This window comes from Stenella coeruleoalba, assembly GCF_951394435.1.
Source record: "Stenella coeruleoalba genome assembly, chromosome: 20".
In the NCBI taxonomy this organism is placed as follows: Eukaryota; Metazoa; Chordata; class Mammalia; order Artiodactyla; family Delphinidae; genus Stenella; species Stenella coeruleoalba.
The window spans coordinates 55,475,144-55,497,752 of NC_137166.1; the positions used below are offsets into that span (position 1 = coordinate 55,475,144).

The window sequence follows — 22,609 nt, forward strand, 5'->3', positions numbered from 1 at the left end:
CACAGCGGTGAGAGGCCCGTGTACCGCAAAAAAAAAAAAATACTGATTATGTAATTACTCCCATTCCTTTCTCCCCTCAACCCCTGTCAACCAACCACTCTGTTTTCTATCTCTGTGGATTTACATATTCTAGCCTTCAGCACAAACTTAGTTAGGACTTTGGACTTTTTTTCTAATATAAAGGCGAGCCACTGGCATGTTGGTTATAATTATTATTATATTCTAAGGGGAAAGAAGAGAATGCCCCAAAGCCTGAAAGAACCAGGCACATCTCGAGAAACAAAAGGAGATTTTTCAGACTACAGCTTAAGATAGGGCTAGAGCAAGGGTTAGGTTTGGGGATAATCAGGAAAAAAAGCACAGAACTGATTCACTCTGCTGTACACCAGAAACTAACACAACATTGTACATCAACTATACTCCAGTTAAAAAAAAAAGAAAAGAAAAAAAAGCACGGGGTGTGCACGGGGGAAACGTGGGAGAGTTTTGTGCAAAGGATAGAACAGGTCAGCTGTGAGAGGTGGGAATATTAGAAGTCGATCTGAAACTCGTATTAGGGAAGGTTGAAGAAAGAGTAAGTGTGATGGCCCAGGTGAGGTGCCACAAGGTCCACAATGAGCAAGATATCAGTGAGGAGACAATGGCATCCACTAGATTCCTTCCATCCCAAACAAAGAGAGTCCTGGGACATACAGCCAAATAGACACTGACTCAACTCCTTGATGGGGCCCCAAGAAGAACACCCCCCCCCCCGCCGCCCTCCTTTTCCACAGCTGTAGGCTCTATCCTTTTACTCTCACACTCCACACCAAGTCCCCTCCCCGCTCCCATGACCTATCTCTTAGAGACAACCAAGCCTTGGGATTCTAATGATGGTGTCCTCAGTTATGATCATCTGGTTGACCCCCATCCTGACAACTGTGTGACTTCTGGGTCTGAGGGAGGGGTGGGAGTGGCCTGTGGACAGCTCTGACCCGGTGCGTCAGGGGTTTCTTTCGGCTGTGCCAATCTTCTGCCAGAAGCCCCACCAGGAGTATTAGGATCACGGCCCCAAGGCATATCCGGACCAGATTGCTCCTAGTGTAATACTGGAAGGCAAGACCTGGAGGAACAAGAGAGACAGGAGCAGATGATAAGAGCCCATCTCCACAGGGGGCCCAAGTTCCATCTCCAGTCAGGGAACTAAGATCCCACATGCCGTGGGGCAACTAAGCCCACGTGTCACGACTACAGAGCCCACGCGCCCTGGAGCCCGAGTGACACAACTAGAGAGAGAAACCCTGCACGCCACAACTAGAGAGAAGCCCTCGCACCACAATGAAAGAACCCGCCTGCCTCAACAAAGACCCCGCGTGCCGCAGCTAAGACCTGACGCCACAAAAAAAGAAAGAAAGAAAATAAATAAGTAAATAATCAGTTTTTTAAAAAAGATCTCACATGCAGCACGGTGCAGCAAAACAAAACAGCCCTTCTCCAAGACCCACATGCATATTGGGTTTCTCATAGCCGTATCCCTCATCTGAGACTCTGTTACTCCCGGCTAGCTAGGATGCCAGTCTCCTTTCTGGAAGGCTCCTCTCCTCCTCACCAAGGGTTAGGATTAGATAAGCCCAATTGTCTAAGTATCACCTCTTCCATACACCCCCTCACAGGCCTCTGATATAGCCTCACCCCACACACAGACACTACCTGGTTATTCGGCTAATCGTGGATCAGGAGACGGTTGTAATGGGTGGGGAGAGAGATGAAATTTATCTTTCTCTCTCTGACCTTTGAGAAGGTCACCTTCACACCTGATCCCTGCCCAGTCCGGAGCTCCACACACTAACAGTCCCCCTCCACTTCATACTTGACACACCAGAACCCAAGATCACAGAGCTGCAGCTCCTGTGTAGGGAAAGCAGCCAGCTTTGGGTAAAGACATGGGACGGGGAAAGGAAGTTGGTCCAGAGAAGGACACTTGCTCACCTGTTGGAGGGTCTGACTCCTTTGGAAGGATGGTGATATTCCTAGAAGTTTCTGGGAAACAAAAAGGGTAAGTGTAAAGGGGTGGAACCATCTCTTCTCCTACCCCTGCTTCTACCGCTATCCTGAACACATGCACTTGGGAGCTGGAATTCCAGGGTTATAAGAAGAGCATGAACTGTAGAGTCAGGGTGTTCCAATTTGAACCCCAGACCCATCACTTATTAGATGCAGGGTCTCGGACAAATGACTTCACATGTATGAGTCAGTTTTCCTATCTGTCCTGAGAGTGACCGGGAACCCAGAAAGGTTTTGAACAGAGGGTGAAGAGGAATCTCATCAGGGTCTTAGAAAGACCCTGCTGGCATCAGGAACCTAAAAAAAGCTAGAGCTGTGTGGACGCAGTGGAGATATCTAACCTGTCCTCTGGGGATCTGTCAAAGGTTTTCCATCTTGGGGGAAATGGAGACTTTTTTCTGGGGAAGCCAAGGGCAAAGAGAATGGCAACATAAAGGAAGCATATTTGCGTTGGACTGGAGGAATAAGAAAAATGTACTGTGTCCAGGTAACTACGATCTATTTGGGGCTGAAGCATGGGCTCTGCCTGGAAGCAATGGGAACGAGATTACACACATGGATCAGAGCCAAGTCAGAAGAGCAATGTGTAGGGACGAGCAATGGCCTTCCCATGATAGCCTTGGTGCCGCCATCTTGGAAAGAGCCACATTACCCAGAACACTCTTCTGCCCCCAAGCTCAGAGCCCATCTCCATCCCATCCTCATCTTCAAACCCAGGACTTTCCTGGGAAGAATCAGGTGGTTTGAGAAGCAGATTAAAAGCCTACAGCCTGACACAGACGTAGAGAACAAATGTATGGACGCCACGGTGGGAAGCGGGGGTGGGGTGCGATGAATTGGGAGAGGGGGATTGACATCTATACACTACTGATACTATGTATAAAATAGATCACTAATGAGAACCTACTGTAGAGCACAGGGAACTCTACTCAGTGCTCTGTGGTGACCTAAATGGGAAGGAAATCCAAAAAAGAGGGGATTATACGTATATGTATAGCTGATTCACTTTTCTGTACAGTAGAAACACAACATGGTAAAATTTTTAAAAATTTAAAAAAAAAAAAGCCTACAGCCTGAGCTGATGGAAGAGAGCCCCATCCTCCAACTCCTTTCTGCTGAGCAGTGGGCGCCTGGCTACTCACCAGTGGTGGCAACTTCGTTCACGAGCGAGTGGTTCAGTTTCTTGGAGCCTTCTGAGAATTCTAAGCAAGAAGATTATAAGGAACTGGGTAATGCCAGGTTTGCCCAGTAAGTCCCTTCTCAGATACCCAGTCTCCCTGGAACCCATTTCTCTAACACACACTGCCCAGACACAGAGGAAAGACAAACTCAAAAAGCCCAAAATATACTGCCTTCTACTTCTGAGTGGCTTAATAAGAAATGAGGTGTCAGGGGTCATTTCGAGATGTCACAGCCTAGCGTACTATTTCTTTCTTTCTTTTTTTTAAATTTATTTTATGTATTTATTTTTGGCTGCACTGGGTCTTTGTTGCTATGGGCGGGCTCTCTCTAGCTGCGGCGAGCGGGGACTACCCTTCGTTGCTGTGCGCGGGCTTCTCATTGCGGGGGCTTCTCTTGTTGTGGAGCACGAGCTCTAGAGCGCAGGCTCAGCAGTTGTGGCGCACGGGCTTAGTTGCTCCGCGGCATGCGAGATCTTCCCGGACAAGGGCTCGAACCCATGTTCCCTGCATTGGCAGGTGGATTCTTAACCACTGCGCCACCAGGGAAGACCTAGCGTACTATTTCTTAAGACACAGGCTGACATCCGATACCGCCGGAAGCAGCTGAGATGCCATGAAAATTGGGAAGACCATGGCTCACACGAAAGATAGTGCAGTGGTTCTCAAAGGAGCATCCCCAGACCAGCAGCATCAGCATCCCCTGGGAACCTGAAAATTATTGGACCCCACCCCAGACCCTCTGAATCAGAAACTCTACGGGTCTAGGAATCTGTCCTGTATAAGCTCTCTAGGTGATTCTCAAGCCCACTACAGTTTGAGAACCACTGATCAATGGTATCAGAGACTCAGAACTGGAGCCCAGGAATCTACAATTTTACAAGCCACCCTGTTTATTCTTCTACAGGTTAGACATCATAAACCATCCCCGAAAGGCTGGCGAGAGGTGGGGATGTGGCACAGGACAGTCATATCTATACATTTATCATACCTTCTTTACAAGCAGGAATAAGGAATTTTTAAAATAAAGCAAATCTGTGAAAGAGGCAAATGAAATAAACTGAGAAATCTAGACAAAGAGGAGAAAGAAAAGGGGGTCCATGTGCCTTATACCACGGAAACCAGGGTGAATCCTCCGGAACTTACCTGTCACAGAGGAAGGTGGTTCTGTAGGCAACCAGCTGGGGGTAAAAGAGGTCCCTGAGAAATCAGAAAAAGAAAAGAGAGAGAATTCTGTGCTCTGTTAGGTATGGAGCCTGAGCAAACCCAGTTTCCTCACCTGGAAAATAAAAATAAAGACGCTTCCATCATTGGACTGTTGTGGGTGTTAAATAGCATTTGAAAGACACACCTAGCACCTTCTGGGGCTGATTAATGACACTCCCTGCAGCTGCCTTCCCTGCTTTTCGAAGCTCAGTGCTTTCCTTTCTTCTGGATCTCTGTGACCTGCCGTCTTACTTATCTGCCTTCCCTGGGAACAAACCGGGCTCTTGCCTCCTGGGAAGCAGATGAGGAGACAGAAACTATGGGATACATCTGGGGAAGACAGGCATCCCATGTGGGGAGAAAAGGGAACTGCCTACGGAATAAAACACAGCCCCGCTTTCCCCTCCCACCACCCTTGCTGCTTGCTTCTGGGTTTTTTTTTTTTTTTTTTACCTAGACAAGTCACAAGGCATTATTCATAGTATTAAAAGTTCTTTTTTTTACATCTTTATTGGAGTATAATTGCTTTACAATGGTGTGCTAGTTTCTGCTTTATAACAAAGTGAATCAGTTATACATATACACATGTTCCCATATCTCTTCCCTCTTGCGTCTCCCTCCCTCCCACCCTCCCTATCCCCTCTAGGTGGTCACAAAGCACAGAGCTGATCTCCCTGTGCTATGCGGCTGCCTCCCACTAGCTATCTATTTTACGTTTGGTAGTGTATATATGTCCATGCCACTCTCTCACTTTATCCCAGCTTACCCTTCCCCCTCCCATATCCTCAAGTCCATTCTCTAGTAGGTCTGTGTCTTTATTCCTGTCTTACCCCTAGGTTTTTCATGACATTTCTTTCCCTTAAATTCCATATATATGTGTTAGCATACGGTATTTGTCTTTCTCCTTCTGACTTACTTCACTCTGTATGACAGATTCTAGGTCCATCCACCTCATTACAAATACCTCAATTTCGTTTCTTTTTATGGCTGAGTAATATTCCATTGTATATATGTGCCACATTTTCTTTATCCATTCATCCGATGATGGACACTTAAGTTGTTTCCATCTCCTGGCTATTGTAAATATAGCTGCAATGAACATTTTTTTCTTGGGAATTCCCTGGCGGTCCAGAGGTTAGGACTCCATGCTTTCACTGCTGAGGGCATGGGTTCAATCCCTGGTTGGGGAACTAAGATCCCACAAGCTGCACAGCATGACCAAAAAATTTTAAAAAATAAAATTTAGGGCTTCCCTGGTGGCGCAGTGGTTAGGAGTCCGCCTGCCGATGCAGGGGACGCGGGTTCGTGTCCCGGTCCGGGAAGATCCCACGTGCCATGGAGCGGCTGGGCCTGTGAGCCATGGCCGCTGAGCCTGCGCGTCTGGAGCCTGTGCTCCGCAACGGGAGAGGCCACAACAGTGAGAGGCCCGTGTACCGCAAAAATAAATAAATAACTAAAATTTATTTTTCTTAGTGTGTATACCCAGAATAATGGCCTCCCAAATATGACAGTATCCTAATCCCCAGAACCGGTGACTATGGTACCTTCCATGGCAAAAGGGACTTTGCAGATATGATTCAGAATCTTGGGCTGATTCGCAGCAACATGGATGGATCTAGAGATTGTCATACTGAGCGAAGTAAGCAGGACAGAGAAAGACAAACATCACAAGATACCGCTCATATGTGGAATCTTAAAAAAAGGGTACAAATGAACTTATTTACAAAACAGAAATAGAGTCACAGACATAGAACACAAACTTATGGTTACTGGGGGAAAGCGGGGGAGGGACAAATTGGGAGACTGGGATCGATGCCTACACCCTACTATGTAGAAAACAGACAACTAATAAGGACCTACTGTATAGCACAGGGAACTCTGCTCAATACTCTGTAATGTATGGGAAAAGAATCTTAAAAAGAGTGGATATACGTATATGTATAGCTGAATCTCTTTGTCATACACCTGAAACTAACACAACATTGTTAATCAACTATACTCCAATATAAAATATAAAAAAAAAATTTTAAATAAAAATAAGGGACCTCCCTGGTGGTCCAGTGGTTAAGACTCCACACTCCCAATGCAGGGGGCGCAGATTCGATCCCTGCTCAGAGAACTAAGATCCCACACGCTGCATGGCCCGGCCTAAAAATAAATTAATTAATTAATAAAATAAAGTAGGGAATTCCCTGGTGGTCCAGGGGTCCGTGCATCCACTGCAGGGGGCACAGGTTTGATCCCTGGTCGGGGAACTAAAGCTCCCGCATGCCACGCGGTGCGGCCAAAAAAAAAAAAGGAAAAAGGAAGAAACAAAATTTTAAAAAATAAAAATAAAATAAATGAAAAGACTGCATATATGTATATGTATAACTGAATCACTTTGCCGTACACCTGAAACTAACACAACATTGTAAATCAACTATACTTCAATAAAAAAATTTTTTAAAAGAATCTTGGGCTGGGGAGATTACCCTGGACTACCTGGGTGGGGCCAGTCACAAGGGTCCTTAAAAGCATAAGAGAGAGGCAGGAAGGAGGAAGAGTCAGAGATAGATTAGAAGATGCTATGATGCTGACTTTGATGATGGAGCAATGGACCATGGAAGCCAAGAGATGTAGGCACCTCTAGAAGCTGGAAGAGGCACCAGAAACCTCCCCTTGAGCCTCCAGAAAGAAGGCTGGCTGACACCTTTGTTTTATCCCCGCAGGACCCCTTTTTTTTCTTTCCCCCCCCCCGCAGGACCCCTTTTTGACCTCTGACCTCCAGAACTGTAAGGTAATAAACTTGTGATATTTTAAGCCAGTGAATCCATGGTGATTTGTTACAGCAGCACTCAGACACTCATACACCCTCCAAAGCCTCTGTCTTCTCCTGCCCTCCCACTTTCTTCATGCCTATTGCTCCCTCCCCTTGGAGCTTCCACCAGGGCCTGTGAAGGCTGGGGGAAAAGGTTTGGTCTGCACCCCTAACCTGTGACCACGAGCTCCAGGGGGTCGCTGGGGGCCGACCACAGGTATGGAGAGCTGCTGGAAAAGCTGTAGCACTGGTAGGTCCCACTGTGGGCAGCAGTCACCGTGGTGATGGGAAAATCAGCCTGGTACCACCTTTCAGGTGTCTTGTAGGGCCCAGTGTCCCCCTCCTTGTACAGAGCAAATTGGTCAAAACCATACTGGCTGTGACACCGTAGAGTTACGTCCGCTCCTGGGGCCACTGCCGTGCTGGGCTGGGCTGAGAGCGAGGGCTTGGTGAAAACTCCTGGGAGAGAAGAAAACTCTGGTATTAAAGATGGTGGCCCCTGTGGAAAACAGTATGGAGGTTCCTTAGAAAACTAAAAATAGAATTACTATATGATCCATCAATCCCACGCCTGGGCATATAGCCGGACAAAACTCTAATTCAAAAAGATACATGCACCCCTATGTTCATAGCAGCATTACTCACAATAGCCAAAGCATGGAAACAACCTAAATGTCCATCAACAGATGAATGGATAAAGAAGATGTGGTACATATATACAATGGAATATTACTCAGCCATAAAAAAGGGATGAAATAATGCCATTTGCAGCAACCTGGATGTAACTAGAGATGATCATACTAAGTGAAGCAAGTCAGAAAGAGAAAGACAAATACCATATGATATCACTTATATGTGGAATCTAAAATATGACACAAATGAACATATCTATGAAACAAAAACAGACTCACAGACATAGAGAACAGACTGGTGGTTGCCAAGGGGGATGGGGCTAGGGGAGGGATGGAGTAGGAGGTTGGGGTGAGCAGATGTAAGCTTTTATATACAGAATGGATAAACAACAAGGTCCTACTGTATAGCACAGGGAACTATTCAATATCCTATGATAAACCATAATGGAAAAGAATATTTTAAAAAATAGAATATATATATATATAACCAAATCACTTTGCTGTACAGCAGAAATTAACACACCATTGTAAACCAACTATACTTCCATTAAAAAAATATTAAAACTGAAAATAAATAAATAAATAAAGATGGTGGCCAGTGTCTCAGCTGTGGGGATGGGAAGGTTCCCCCACCTCTTTACAGGCTAGGGAACTTTCCAGCTGTATCCAGCCTAGAGAAGCTACTCTTCCCACCACCAGCTCACAAAGTGGTTAAGGGAGCACGACAGGAGTGACATGACGGTACCCAGGCTCAAATCCTGGTTTTGCAGCTTAGGGGCTGGACGAATCTCCCCCTATATCTGTGCCTCCGTGCTCTCTACTATAAAACGGGAATGACTGGATGAAACAATATGTGTTAAGCATTTAACAGAATACGGAGTGCATAGCAAGCACCCAAAATATAATGGTAGTAACAAACTAGCTTAACCTGATACTATACCGTAAGCTTGTATTACAGTATACGATAGTTATATTGTAAACGTATTAGAGTGCCAGATTCCAGGTGCTGTTCCGAGACCATGCCATTTATCAATTCACTGAACCCTCACAAAGACCTATGCATTCACTCCTATAAATATCCCCACTTTATACATGAAACTAAAGTCCACAATGCTGAATCACTTGTCCGAGGTCACAAGATAGCATAAGTGGTGGAGCTGAAATTTGCAATCACGGAGGTTGGCTCCAGGCTGTCTGCTCCTAGAGGCGAACCTATCCTACTATGTAAGTTGATATTATTATCATCATCATGGAGCGTCTCAAGCCACGCCTGGAAAGCCATACTCACGACAGCCAAAGTTGCCTGATAATTATGGCTCATTCTTTCATTCAACAATTTTTTCCTCTGAGCAACTATTATGTATTAGTCTCTAGAAATAAAAATCCCGTCAGGAAGAAAGAATAGCCAACAGCTAATAGATGAGTAGGGCTTCCCCGGTGGCGCAGTGGTTAAGAATCTGCCTGCCAATGCAGGAGACACGGGTTCCAGCCCTGGTCCGGGAAGATCCCACGTGCCACAGAGCAACTAAGCCTGTGCACCACAACTACTGAGCCTGTGCTCTAGAGCCCACGAGCCACAGCTACTGAGCCCACGTGCCACAACTACTGAAGCCCGCACGCCTAGAGCCCGGGCTCCGCAACAAGAGAACCCAGCGCACCGAGAAGCCCAGGCACCACAATGAAGAGTAGCCCCTGCTCGCGGCAACTCGAGAGCCCGTGCGCAGCAACGACAGACCCAACACCGCCAAAAATAAACAAATAAAAATAAGTTAAGAAAAAAATAGATAAGTAAATGTGTGGCATACCAGATAACGATGAGTGCCATTTTAAATCGAGATGGAATTTTAAGTAGGGTGGTGAGGGAAATAATGAGAGGATAGTATTTGATGGGGGACTTCCCTAGCGGTGCAGGGGTTGAGACTCTGCACTTCCAGTGCAAGGGCACAGGTCTGATCCCTGGTGGGGGAGCTCAGATCCCCCACGCTGCGTGGTGAGGCCAATAAATAAACAAATAAATTAGCTACCTTCTTTTAAAAATAAAAAATAAAATTAAAAAAAGATAGTATTTGAGTCAGCCCCCAAGGCACACTGGTGGACCACTGTACCTCAAGTAGTCGGGAGTTAGGGTGAGGCAAGCTAGGCACTCTCTTCGGATGAAAAAAAAAAAAAAAACCTTCAGTAATCAAGATAAATATTATTTTAATGCAAATTTTAAAATAAAAATGAATGCAAACACATTTACAGGAAACAAAATATCAAGATTTTAAACAAAGACAGAATCCACCTGTGCCCAGGGGAGCCATGTTGAAGTCTGAAACATGAACCTACCCTGCTGTATAACTTGCTATTATTATCATCACAGAGGCTCCCAATCCACGCCTGGCACACAGTACTCACAACAGTGAAAGCTGCCTGATAATTGGAGGCAAAAGGCTCAAAACGTTTTCATGGCTTTTTACGGTTCATTTTTTCCACGTTATGAACATAGCTGCAAAAAGACTGAAAAGTTTAAAAGTAGGTTACTAAAACTCACATTATTTTAAGTTTAAATATTTTATTTATACAAAAAATTAACAGAATTCATTTTCATTTTACTCTCCTGGCTTTGATGGAAGCAAACTCAATGTTTTTTGAAGCCACTTCAGAAAATAATCATTTAAAAATGCATTAGCTAGAAAAGGATATGCGGAGAACATTTTATTCCATCAAAAAATAAAAAGGCATAAACGTGGGACTTCCCTGGCGGTCCGGTGGTTAGGACTCCGTGCTCCCACTGCAGGGGGCATGGGCTGGCTCCCTAGTCAGGAAACTAAGCTCCCGCGTGCCGCACAGTGCAGCCAATAAAGAAACAAATTTATTTTTTCAATGCATAAATGTGGCTAGAGGGGTACGCATTTTTCCTCTTGTGTCAGGTCTGGATGTGGCTTGGAACGGCATTCCCGGAACTTGTCTTTACTTAAAATTGCGGTATTGTGTACATCGTGGATGTTTTTGCATTGATTTGGGTTTTGGTTTTTTTTGTTAAGATATTGCATTAACGTATTACTTATGTTGATTACTGAGTTTTTTGGCACCTAAATTTAGCACCTAAAGCCAATGCCTCGCTTGCCCCACCCTAAGCCCAACCCCTCTGGGACTCTGGATTGGGACTTTGGATTTACGGTCACCATAACCCCCACTGTCTGAGCCCAGAACTGAGGACCACGCAGCCCTGCGGCTACAAATCCAGCCGCACCCCACGCCCAGTTACCAGTAGCAACCAGCTCCAGCTGGTTGCTGGGGGGAGACCAGGTGGTCCCGCTCTGATAGGAGCAGCGGTAGCGTCCGACGAAGCGTTGTTCCATGGCCGAGATGGAGAGCTCCGCCTGGTCCAAATACTTCCGGGATATCAGTTCCTCCAGGCGGTACAAGTCCGCGCCTGGAGGGCCCTGACAGCTGATGGTCACCGGCTTCCCCAGGGGCACAAGGGAGCCGGGCCGGGCCTGGAGGGAGGGCTTGGGCAGCAGGCCTGGAAGGGAAGCAGAGTCTAGCAGAGATCAGCTTCCCACAGAGCCTCCTCCTGGGCTCTCCCACCCGCTTCTGCCCTCTCGCTGGCTGAATCCAGAAGAGGGATCTGGACTCACCTTTCTGAGCCTGTATCACCTGCCCCAGACACAGCCCTGAGGAAAGAAGCAAAGGGTCAGTCACCAGGACCTCAGCATGAATCCACACTTCCTGCGTGCTGGGCACCGGGATGAGAAACTTGCATGCATTGGCGTTCTTTTTTTCTTTTTTTAAAATTTTTATTTCATGTTGGGGGTATAGTTGATTAACAACGTGATAGTTTCAGGTGTTCGCTTTCTTTTGTCATAATTTTTTTTTCAAAGACACACATGCACGTAATTGAAGTGAAAGAAGCCAGCCAGAAAAGGCCATGATTGTATGATTCCATTTCTATGAAACATCCAGAATGGATCAATCCGTCCAGAGACAGTAGATGGGGGAGGGGGGCGGCGGGTACCGGGAGGAGCGGGGATTGGGGAGTGATTGTAACGGGTATGAGGTTTCCTTTTGGAGTGGTGAAAAGGCCTTGGAACTAGAGAGACGTGTTGGTTGCACAACATTGTGCGTGGACTGCATGTCATCAATGGTAAATTTTATGTGAAGTGTATTATTTTACCACAATTTTAAAAAAGCTGAACAGGGATTCCTTGCCGCAACCCCCAGCTCCCTGCAGTACACTTCCCCATTCACACAGCTGGAAAGAGAAGGGAGCTGTGTGCTAGCAGGGGCTCTCACTTTTTTCCAGTTTCACAGAGATGTAATTGACATGTAACATGGTGTACGTGTAACAGTGTTGATTTGAGACATTTTTCTGTAGCAGGATGGTTACCACCATAGTACTAGCTGACACCTCTAGCCGGACACATAGTTGCTATTTCTTTTTAGTGGTGAGAACACTGAAGATCTAGTCTCTTAGCAACTTTCAAGTATATATTACAGTATCATTAGCTATAATCACCATGCCATATATTAGATCCCGACGTGGTGTCTTGCATTAAATCATAAGTCAAGAGCTCTCAGGGTGCATTAATACTGGATTCCTCCCTATTTTATGCTTTCGGGTTAAATCAATATTCTCCCTATTTTGTGCTTTTGGGTTAAGTCATTATTATGACTGTGCAAATATTATTCACACCTGAGCATTATAATGTCCCTACATACTATTTTTCTATTTATTTTCCCTAGGATCAATAATTGTATGTTTTATTTCCATCCACATAGTGTTCCTTGAACCTATAGCTAATGCTTTTCACAATTTTCAATAGCCTTTCCATGTAACTTTACACATCTATCAAGCTGCATCATCTATACATTCCACTTTTATCCTTGGAGGTGCCTTCCCCCATTTTCTCTTCTAACTGAACTAATTCTTCTCTAGGTTGAAAAACTGCCCTTTTTCTCTCAAGCTAAGACTTTTTTTTTTTAACCGTTTTGCTGAGTTAGTAGCATTAACAAGTTAAATCTCCCTAGGGTTGCCAGATTTAGCAAATAAAAACATGGGACTCCCAGTGAAATTTGAATTTCAGGTAAACAACAAATAATATACAGCATATATTGCAGAGTAGGTCCCGTGAGGCCCACGACCAGGTAGATTCAAACACTAGCAGCATATTTTCGTGGTAAAGAATGTGGATTTGGTGCAAACATTCCTTAGTTTGTATTCGAGCCATAGCTGTGTGACCTTAAACAAGTTACTTCATCCTTCCGGGCCTCAGTTTTCTCACCTGTAAAATGGGAATAATCGTAGGCCCTACTTCATCAGGCTGTTATGGGGATTAAATGAGTAAGTGTCCATTTAAAACCATAGAATAATGTATCTGTAAGTGCTACATGAGTGTCTTTAAAGAACGAATAAGTGAATGAGAGGCAGTTTGTGTTCATAGTATACACTCTTATCCCCAGTAACACCAACTGTTTCCTTCCTTCTTAGCCGCTTGGAGCCTCTGTCCTTTTAGTGATAAAGTTCTTTTGAAGAAATAAGGAAATAATGCACACACGTGCCCAGAATAAAGCTTGATACGGAGAAGGCAGTAAAAACGCATCTGAGCCCACCCCCAGTCCTGTTAAGGGGGACTCTTACTAGAGCCTTAGTGAGGTTAATTGGCAAACAGAAATCTTACATATCTAAGGCTTACAGCATGATGACTTGTGAAATAATTACCACAATCAAGCTAATTAACACATCCATCACCTCACGTAATTATCTTTTTTTTTGGTGAGAAATTTAAATGTACTCTCTTAGCAAATTTCAAGTATATGCTACAGTATTATTTGCTATGATTATCATTCTATAATTTGGATCTCCAGAAGTTCTTCATCTTATAGCTGGAAGTTTGTACCCTTTGACCAACATCTACCTCCCCATTTCCCCCACCCCCATGCCCCGGCCCCTGGCATCTACCAACCTACTCTCCGCTTTTGTGGGTTTTTGAGATTCCATGTATAAGTAAGATCCTGCAGTATTTGTTTTTCTCTATCTGGATTATATCACTCAGCATAGTACCCTCAAGGTCCGTCCACGTTGTCACAAATGGCAGAATTGTTTGCACCAGTACCATGAGGGATACTGACAAGCTAAATCTGTAATCTAGCCCTGATACCAAATCCACATTAAACAAAATTAAAAATTAAAACATAACAAGGACCAATTGTATAGCACAGGGAACTCTCCTCAATACTCCATACTGGCCTGTATGTGGAAAGAATCTTAAAAAAGGTGGATATATTTATATGTATAGCTGATTCACTTTGCTGTATGCCTGAAACTAACACAACATTGTAAATCAACTATACTCCAATAAAAATTAACAACAGGGCTTCCCTGGTGGCGCAGTGGTTGAGAGTCCGCCTGCCGATGCAGGGGACGCGGGTTCGTGGCCCGGTCCGGGAAGATCCCACATGCCGCGGAGCGGCTGGGCCCGTGAGCCATGGCCGCCGAGCCTGTGCGTCCGGAGCCTGTGCTCCGCAACAAGAGAGGCCGCGACGGTGAGAGGTCCGCGTACCGCAAAAAAAAAAAAAATTAACAACAAAAAAAAGCGAAGAGCCAAGGAAATGTTTAAATACTGTGGAATAATATTCAGCTATTTAAAAGAATAAATTAAAAATTATACACGTCTACTGCTATGTGTCAAAAAGTAAGCTGCAGAATGTGTACCATATGTTCTTATTTTTATAAGAAAAAGCTATGTACGTATGTGTACACATTTGTACTAAAAAATTAAGATAAATGTAGAAGGATAAACAAGTATTGGCTACTGTTGGTGAGTTAAGGGGGGCTTAGAACAGAATTTATTGTTTTCTTATATGTTCTCTTACAACTTGTAAAAAGAAGCATAAACTTTTATAAAGAACCTAATAACAGTTTAATTAAAAAAACACACACACAACAAGGACCTACTCTATAGCACAGGGAACTATACTCAATATTTTGTAATAACCTATAAGAAAAAGAATCTGAATAAGAACATATATATGTATATATCTCAGTCACTGTGCTGTACACCTGAAACTAACACCACATTGTGAATCAACTATATTTTAATTAATTAATTAAAATTAAAACAGCATGGAGTAGTGGGAACATTGCAGTCAACACTGGGAAACCTGTATTTATTTTTTAACTCAGCCATGAATAAACTAGAGTAATTCAGACAAACACCATCTCCCAGTTTTCCCACCCAACAAATAAATGCGGTGACCCTTGGTCACCTCCTGCCCTGAAAATTTCCTCTTGCCTCTTGTACTGATGCAATTTTTTAAAAAATTCTTTGTCTCATAGCCCACTGCCTATCCCTCAGCATTTTGCAGATTGACTCACCAAGACAGAAGAAAGCAGCCATGGTTGGGGACATGGTTCCTCGGCCGGTCCTGAGCTGTATAGCCCGGGAGGGAAGCCCTGGGTGCGGGCTGGAGCAGAGATACAGGATGCGATGGGAATGAAGAATGCTCTCCTCCCTTCCCCCATCGGCCTGGCTTTTCCTAATTGAGACTCATCAAGCTGGAGGCGTCCCCTCAGTAGAATGACTTGCACACAAGCTCCAAGGAGCCTGGCTTATCTCCCGTCACCAGCCCAGTGTCCCAGCAGGTCTGCCTAGCGAGGCATCGTCTGCGTTCTGATACTCCCAGAAGCTCCCTGGCATTCATTAGGGACATGCAAGTCAAAACCACAATGAGATATCACTTCACACCCACGAGGATGGCTCTATCAAAAAGACAGATATTAACAAATGTTGGTGAGGAAATGGAGAAGTTGGAGTCCTCATGCTTTGCTGGTAGGTGTATAAAATGGTGCCTCCGCTGTGGACATTTCCTCAAAACGTCAAGCAGTGAATGCTTCAGCAACTCCACTTCTGGGTATACACCCAAAAGAACTGACAGCAGGAACCTGAACAGATATTTGTATACCTGTGTTCACAGCAGCATTATTCACAATCGCCAAAACATGGGAACAACTCAAATGTCCATTGATGGAAGGATCAATAAACTGTGGTGTACACATACCACAGTGGAATATTGTTCAGCCTTTAAAAGGAACGAAATTCTGACACAGGCTATGACCTGGATGAACCTTTATTAGGCTAAGTGAAATAATCCAGACCCAAAAGACCACACATTATATGATCCCATTTGTATGAAATACCCGGAACAGGCAAATTCATAGAGACAGAAAGGGCTCTGACGTTATCAGGGGCTGCGGGAAGGGAGAATGGGAAGTTATAGCACCATTTTAGACCTCTACCAGGGTAAAATGCATGGAAACTTTGGTGTTTTGAGCAAGGTGCTGACATGGAATACTAGCTGACGGATCTCTGTAATAGCGTGGTTTCAGGGAACTTCTCTTCTCTCTTCTCTTTTGTAGATATGTTGTTTTGAGGGCATGCCTGATGGTAAGAAATATTCATAGAGGAAAGGCAGCACGTTCAGCCTGCCCTAAAGTCTTGATGAAATAAAGAGCTTGGCATTTTCATGTAAGCAGAAAATGACTGGTGTAGCTGGACTTAAGTGAGCAGAAAACTAAGACTGAAGCGATTATAAGGGTCAGATCAGGATGGCCCAACTTTCGCAGGTGATTCTTTTCCTTTTAATTATCTTTTATTTCTCTTAGTTGAAGGATAGTTAATTTACAATGTTGTATTAGTTTCACTTGTACACACAGCAATTGTTATACATACATACATATACACGTGTATTCTTACATGTATAAATACATGTATGTATGTATATATATGTAGGTATGTATATTCCTTTTCATATTCTTTTCCCTTATAGGTTATTACAAGATATTGAGTATAGTTCCCTGTGCTGTACAGTAGATCCTACCTATTTTATATATAAGTAGTGTGTATCTATTAACCCCAAACTCTTATCTCCCACCACCACCCGCTACTCCCTTTGGTAACCATGAGTTTTGTTTTCTCTGAGTCTATTTCTGTTTTGTTAATGAGTTCATTTGGACCAGGTGACTCTGCTGGAGTGGGGGAGGTCTGTCCTGTGTATTAACAGGGCTAGCAGCATCCCTGGTCTCCATCCACTAGATGTCACTAGCGCTATGCCCCCTCCAGTTGTGACAACCAAAAACGTCTCCAGACACTGCCGTATGTCCCCTGGGGGGTGCAGAATCACCCCCAGTTGAGAACCGTTGGGTTACATCATTCAGGGACTTAGAGGGCAAGATAAATTTGGATGCACAAATATCCCTTTATAATACTCCTCACTTTTCAAGCATTCCCTCATTTGATCCTCATGCAAGCCTGAGAAACGGGTTCTGCTTTAGTCCCATTCTGGTGAGAAAACTTGAGCTTAGAAGAAAATGTGCTTTTTTAGGTGAAGCTTGGGTGCTGGGAGCCAGATAAATCATTTTCCTCTGGTTTAGCACATGTTCACATGGATCTAGGCAGAGTCTCTCCCTTGTTCACTTTACGTATGCCCTTTAGTTCTCATTTCTTTTCTCCATCTCCAAGGAACAACTCTACAATATCTCATGTGAATTAGTTCATTTCTGCAAAACGTGATTTCGTACCGTGCAAAATGTATACTGTGTTGTAAATTGTGCAATGCCGTGGAAGTCATTCGCCTTTCCATTGCCCACAGAGATTTCACAGATCTGTAGAATACTGATTTGCTTCCAACACATTTATCCCTCCACTGTCCCAGTAACAGACAGCCACATCGTATCCAAATATCTCCAAGATAAACAATTCTGAGCTAAATATCATTCTACATGTGCCTCTGTGGACATACGTGAAATGTCCTTGAAACATGCACCCAACAGCAAACGCCAGCTCTTAAGTGTATCTTTCATTTACTTACTGCCAAACTGAACTCTGCATTCGCCGCACCAGTTTCTTCCCCCGCAACGGTGCAAGAGGACCCCCATACCTCCCCAATACCCCCAACATGTGGGGCTACCCAGTTTGGGACTGACAGGTACACACTGCTATATTTAAAATGGATAACCAACAAGGACCTATGTACCGCACAGGGAACTCTGCTCAGTACTCTGTAACAACCTAAACAGGAAAAGAATTTGAAAAAGAATAGATGCATGTCTGTGTATAACCGAATCACTTTGCTGTACGCCTGAAACTAACACAACGTTGTTAATCAACTGTACTCCAATATAAAATAAAAAGTTTTTAAAAATGTGGGATTACCCAGCCTTCTAATCTTTGCCAGTCCGATGGTATACTAGCTTCCTAGGACTGCCATAACAAAGTATCACAAACTGAGTTGCTTAAACAATAGAAATTTACTGTGCCATGGTTCTGGAATGTAGAAGTCTGAGATCAAGATACTGGCAGATTTCCTTCTGAGAACTGCGGGGTAGAGGTCGGGGCAGAGTGGGGGGAACTTGGTGTGTGCCTCTCCCCTAGCTTCTAGCGACTTGCTGGCAATCTTTGGTGTCCCTTGTCTTATATTTTTTAATTTTTATCTTTTTATTAATTTTTAATGGAAGTATAGTTGATTGAAGATGTGTTAGTTTCTGGTGTACAGCAAAATGACTCTGTTATACATTCTTTTTTTTATATATTAATTTATTTTATTTATTTTTGGCTGTGTTGGGTCTTCGTTGCTGCGCGCAGGCTTTCTCTAGTTGCGGCGCGTGTTTCTCACTGTGGTGGTTTTTGTTGCAGAGCACGGGCTCTAGGCGCACGGGCTTCAGTAGTTGTGGCTCTCAGGCTCTGGAGCGCAGGCTCAGTAGTTGTGGTGCACAGGCTTAGTTGCTCTGCGGCATGTGGGACCTTCCTGGACCAGGGATCGAACCTATGTCCCCTGCCCTGGCGGGTGGATTCTAAACTACTGTGCCACCAGGGAAGTGCCTCGTACATATATTCTTTTTCATGTTCTTTTCCATTACGGATTATTACAGGATATTGAAGAGAATAATTTTTAAATGTGTACACGATCATTCAGCTAGTGGGTGCAGAAGAGAATGTGAACCCTAATTAGCCCATCTATTCTAGACTCTGAGCTCTTACTACTATGCTCTCCCACCAAATGTCACTCCCCAACATCGTCCACATTATTTTTCTCCCTGGGTCTACTTCCATCAATCAACACACATTCTCAATTCCCGTCTATTTCTTCTACTCTCCACTCCAAACCACTTGGCTGTATTTCACTGACCCTACCATTAACTTTCTTCTCTACTTCCTCTCATCAAAACTTATTGAACTATTATTATTATTATTTATTTATTTATTTTGCAGTATGTGGGCCTCTCACCGCTGTGGACTCTCCCGTCGCGGAGCACAGGCTCCAGATGCACAGGCCCAGCAGCCATGGCTCACGGGCCCAGCCGCCCCGCGACATGTGGGACCCTCCCGGACCGGGGCACGAACCCGTGTCCCCTGCATCGGCAGGCGGACTCTCAACCACTGCGCCACCAGGGAAGCCCCCTTATTGAATTATTTTTAATACCAACTCCAATTCCTCTCCTGTCATTCACATCTCTTTTTGATTTTGTTCAATTTTTTTTAACATCTTTATTGGAGTATAATTGCTTTACAATGGTTAGTTTCTGCTTTACAACAAAGTGAATCAGCTATACATATATCCCCATATCTCCTCCCTCTTGTGTCTCCCTCCCTCCCACCCTCCCTATCCCACCCTTCTAGGTGATCACAAAGCACTGAGCTGATCTCCCTGTGCTATGTGGCTGCTTCCCTCTAGCTATCTATTTTACATTTGTTAGTGTATATATGTCCATGCCACTCTCTCACTTCGTCCCAGCTTACCCTTCCCCCTCCGCATGTCCTCAAGTCCATTCTCTACGTCTGCATCTTTATTCCTGTCCTGCCCCTGGGTTCTTCAGAACCTTTTTTTGTTGTTGTTAGATTCCATATATATGTGTTAGCATACGGTATTTGTTTTTCTCTTTCTGACTTACTTCACTCTGTATGACAGACTCCAGGTCCATCCACCTCATTACAAATAACTCAATTTCATTGTTTTTTATGGCTGAGTAATATTCCATTGTATATATGTACCACATCTTCTTTATCCAGTCATCTGTCGATGGACACTTTGGTTGCTTCCACGTCCTGGCTATTGTAAATAGAGCTGCAATGAACATTGTGGTACATGACTCTTTGAATTATAGTTTTCTCAGGGTATATGCCCAGTAGTGGGATTGCTGGGTTGTATGGTAGTTCTATTTTTAGTTTTCTAAGGAACCTCCATACTGTTCTCTATAGTGGCTGTATCAATTTACATTCCCACCAACAGTGCAAGAGGGTTCCCTATTCTCCACACCCTCTCCACCATTTACTGTTTGTAGTTTTTTGAGTTTTTTTTGCAGTACGCGGGCCTCTCACTGTTGTGGCCTCTCCCGTTGTGGAGCACAGGCTCCGGACGCGCAGGTTCAGCGGCCATGGCTCACAGGCCCAGCCGCCCCGCGGCATGTGGGATCTTCACGGACCGGGGCACGAACCCGTGTCCCGTGCATTGGCAGGCGGACTCTCAACCACTGCGCCACCAGGGAAGCCCTGTTTGTAGATTTTTTGATGATGGCCATTCTGAACAGTGTGAGGTGATACCTCATTGTAGTTTTGATTTGCATTTCTCTAATGATCGGTGATGTTGAGCATCCTTTCATGTGTTTGTTGGCAATCTGTATATCTTCTTTGGAGAAATGTCTATTTAGTTCTTCTGTCCATTTTTGGATTGGGTTGTTTGTTTTTTTGATATTGAGCTGCATGAGCTGCTTGTAAATTTTGGAGATTAATCCTTTGTCAGTTGCTTCACTTGCAAATATTTTCTCCCACTCTGAGGGTTGTCTTTTTGTCTTGTTTACGTTTTCCTTTGCTGTGCAAAAGCTTTTAAGTTTGTGTTCTATTTATTTTAATTGCATAACTTAAGGGGGAAGTTCACCAAAACTAGGGAAAAACCGTAAATCCCCGACCTAAACACCCTCTGCATCATTCCCTTCCCCAAGAGTAACCCTTCTGTAGTTGAATTATTGCAATTTGGTTCCTTTACAAAGAACATTTCCTTGTTCATTTTTTGCTGCTCCGAAGGCTTCAGCTCTCAGAAACTCCTAGAACGTTAGACTGAAACGCCATTAGGAACTGCCTCCTTGCCCAATTTTTTTGTCATGTGGCATGCAGGATCTTAGTTCCCCGACCAGGGATCCAACACGTGCCCCCTGCAGTGGAAGTGCCAAGTCTTAACCACTGGACGCCAGGAAAGGCCCTCCTCCTTGCCCGATTTGACTTACTTCTTTTTATAAATTTATTTTATTTATTTATTTATTTTTGGCTGCGTTGGGTCTTTGTTTCTGCACACAAGCTTTCTCTAGTTGTGGCGAGTAGGGGGTCTACGCTTCCTTGCAGTGCGTGGGCTTCTCATTGCACAGGCTTCTCTTGTTGCGGGGCACAGGCTCTAGGCACGTGGGCTTCAGTAGTTATGGCACGTGGGCTCAGTAGTGGCAGCTCACAGGCTCTAGAGCGCAGGCTCAGTAGTTGTAGTGCACGGGTTTAGATGCTCCGTGGTATGTGGGCTCTTCCCTGACCAGGGCTCGAACCCAAGTCCCCTGCACTGGCAGGCGGATTCTTAACCACTGCGCCACCAGGGAAGCCCGACTCTTACTTCTTGGCTTCTCCTTGTATTTTGGTACCAGTGAGTTCTCCTTAAACATGCTTGGACAATTGTTCCTGCTCAGTGACCCAACTCATCCTTAATGCCTGCTCCCTCTTTGCTTTCTAAGGGCCAGATCATGTGATTTGCCTCTCTCAGTAGACCATGAGTTCCTTAAGACCAGAAGCTATGCCAAGTGAAGGGGAACTTGGAGTTTTTGTCCTATTTTTGCCATTGTTCTCTCTGACATTGATTTGAAATAAAAACCAATATGAAAAATAGAAGGAAAAAAAAAAAGACCAGAAGCTATATCTTACTAATATGTATATCGTCAGCACAGGTCCAAAGAAAGAGTCAACTTCTGTGAACATTTGTTAAATAAGCAAATGAGTGGGTAACTACACAAGGAACCAGGAATCCGTTGAGAGATATGTGATGCGTCCCAGAATTTCTTTATGGTTGACAAGGCTTCTCTATTCTTGAGCCTTTGCGGGGGCTCCAAGATGATGAGTGGCGTGGGTACATGAGTAGGACAACTCACGAAGCCCCATTTTCCTTAAGGGGCACTTGAACCCTGGAGTCCACACAGCCAGTTCTGGCTCTGCTCTCTGGACAAGGTGAAGGTGGCATACACACAGGGCTATTTTATGGAATCCTCAGTGGTACAGGACGGAAGTGAATCCCCGCTCCCTGTAAGGGGGTCCTGGCGTAGCTGAGCAGGAGACTCAGAAGACTCCGGTGGGCCTTCCTCTGTGTGGACCTGCCCGCATGAAGATCCACAGTGAGGGGAGAACACCTGGGGGAGGGAGCAGGGGAAGGAGGAAAGACTCACATGCATGTCCATTTGTCTGTCCTCCTCAGGCAGGATATCCACTGAGACATCATCTGCAAGAAAAGAGGAGAGGACAGGCTTCCAGGAAGAGCCTTCAGATTATCCAGTCTTGCCATCTGTATTTCAGAGATGGATGACTGAAATCGGGGGAGGGCAGTGACATCACACCCAGTGAGGCTTGCCCCCAACCTTCTCGGCTTCTTCTAGGATGCCTTCCATCTTCCCCACCCTGGCTACCCCTACTTCTCACTCCCCTTACATTGATTTTCTTCCTGGAAGTCCATGTCTGGGCTGGAGC

At 44.7% G+C, this 22,609-nt stretch overlaps 1 protein-coding gene across 1 annotated transcript; it reads right to left on the reverse strand.

Moving 5' to 3' along the window:
* Positions 1 to 807: 807 nt before the first annotated feature.
* On the reverse strand, positions 808 to 22,427 carry GP6 (glycoprotein VI platelet; the record flags this gene model as incomplete). Its single annotated transcript, XM_079907146.1, has 9 exons — positions 808 to 1,102; positions 1,969 to 2,019; positions 3,186 to 3,245; positions 4,368 to 4,421; positions 7,402 to 7,686; positions 11,110 to 11,367; positions 11,483 to 11,518; positions 15,220 to 15,308; positions 22,312 to 22,427. The coding sequence occupies 9 exons, from the start codon at positions 22,425 to 22,427 to the stop codon at positions 882 to 884; spliced, it is 1,170 nt and encodes a 389-aa protein (XP_079763272.1). The 3' UTR covers positions 808 to 881.
* Positions 22,428 to 22,609: the final 182 nt, after the last annotated feature.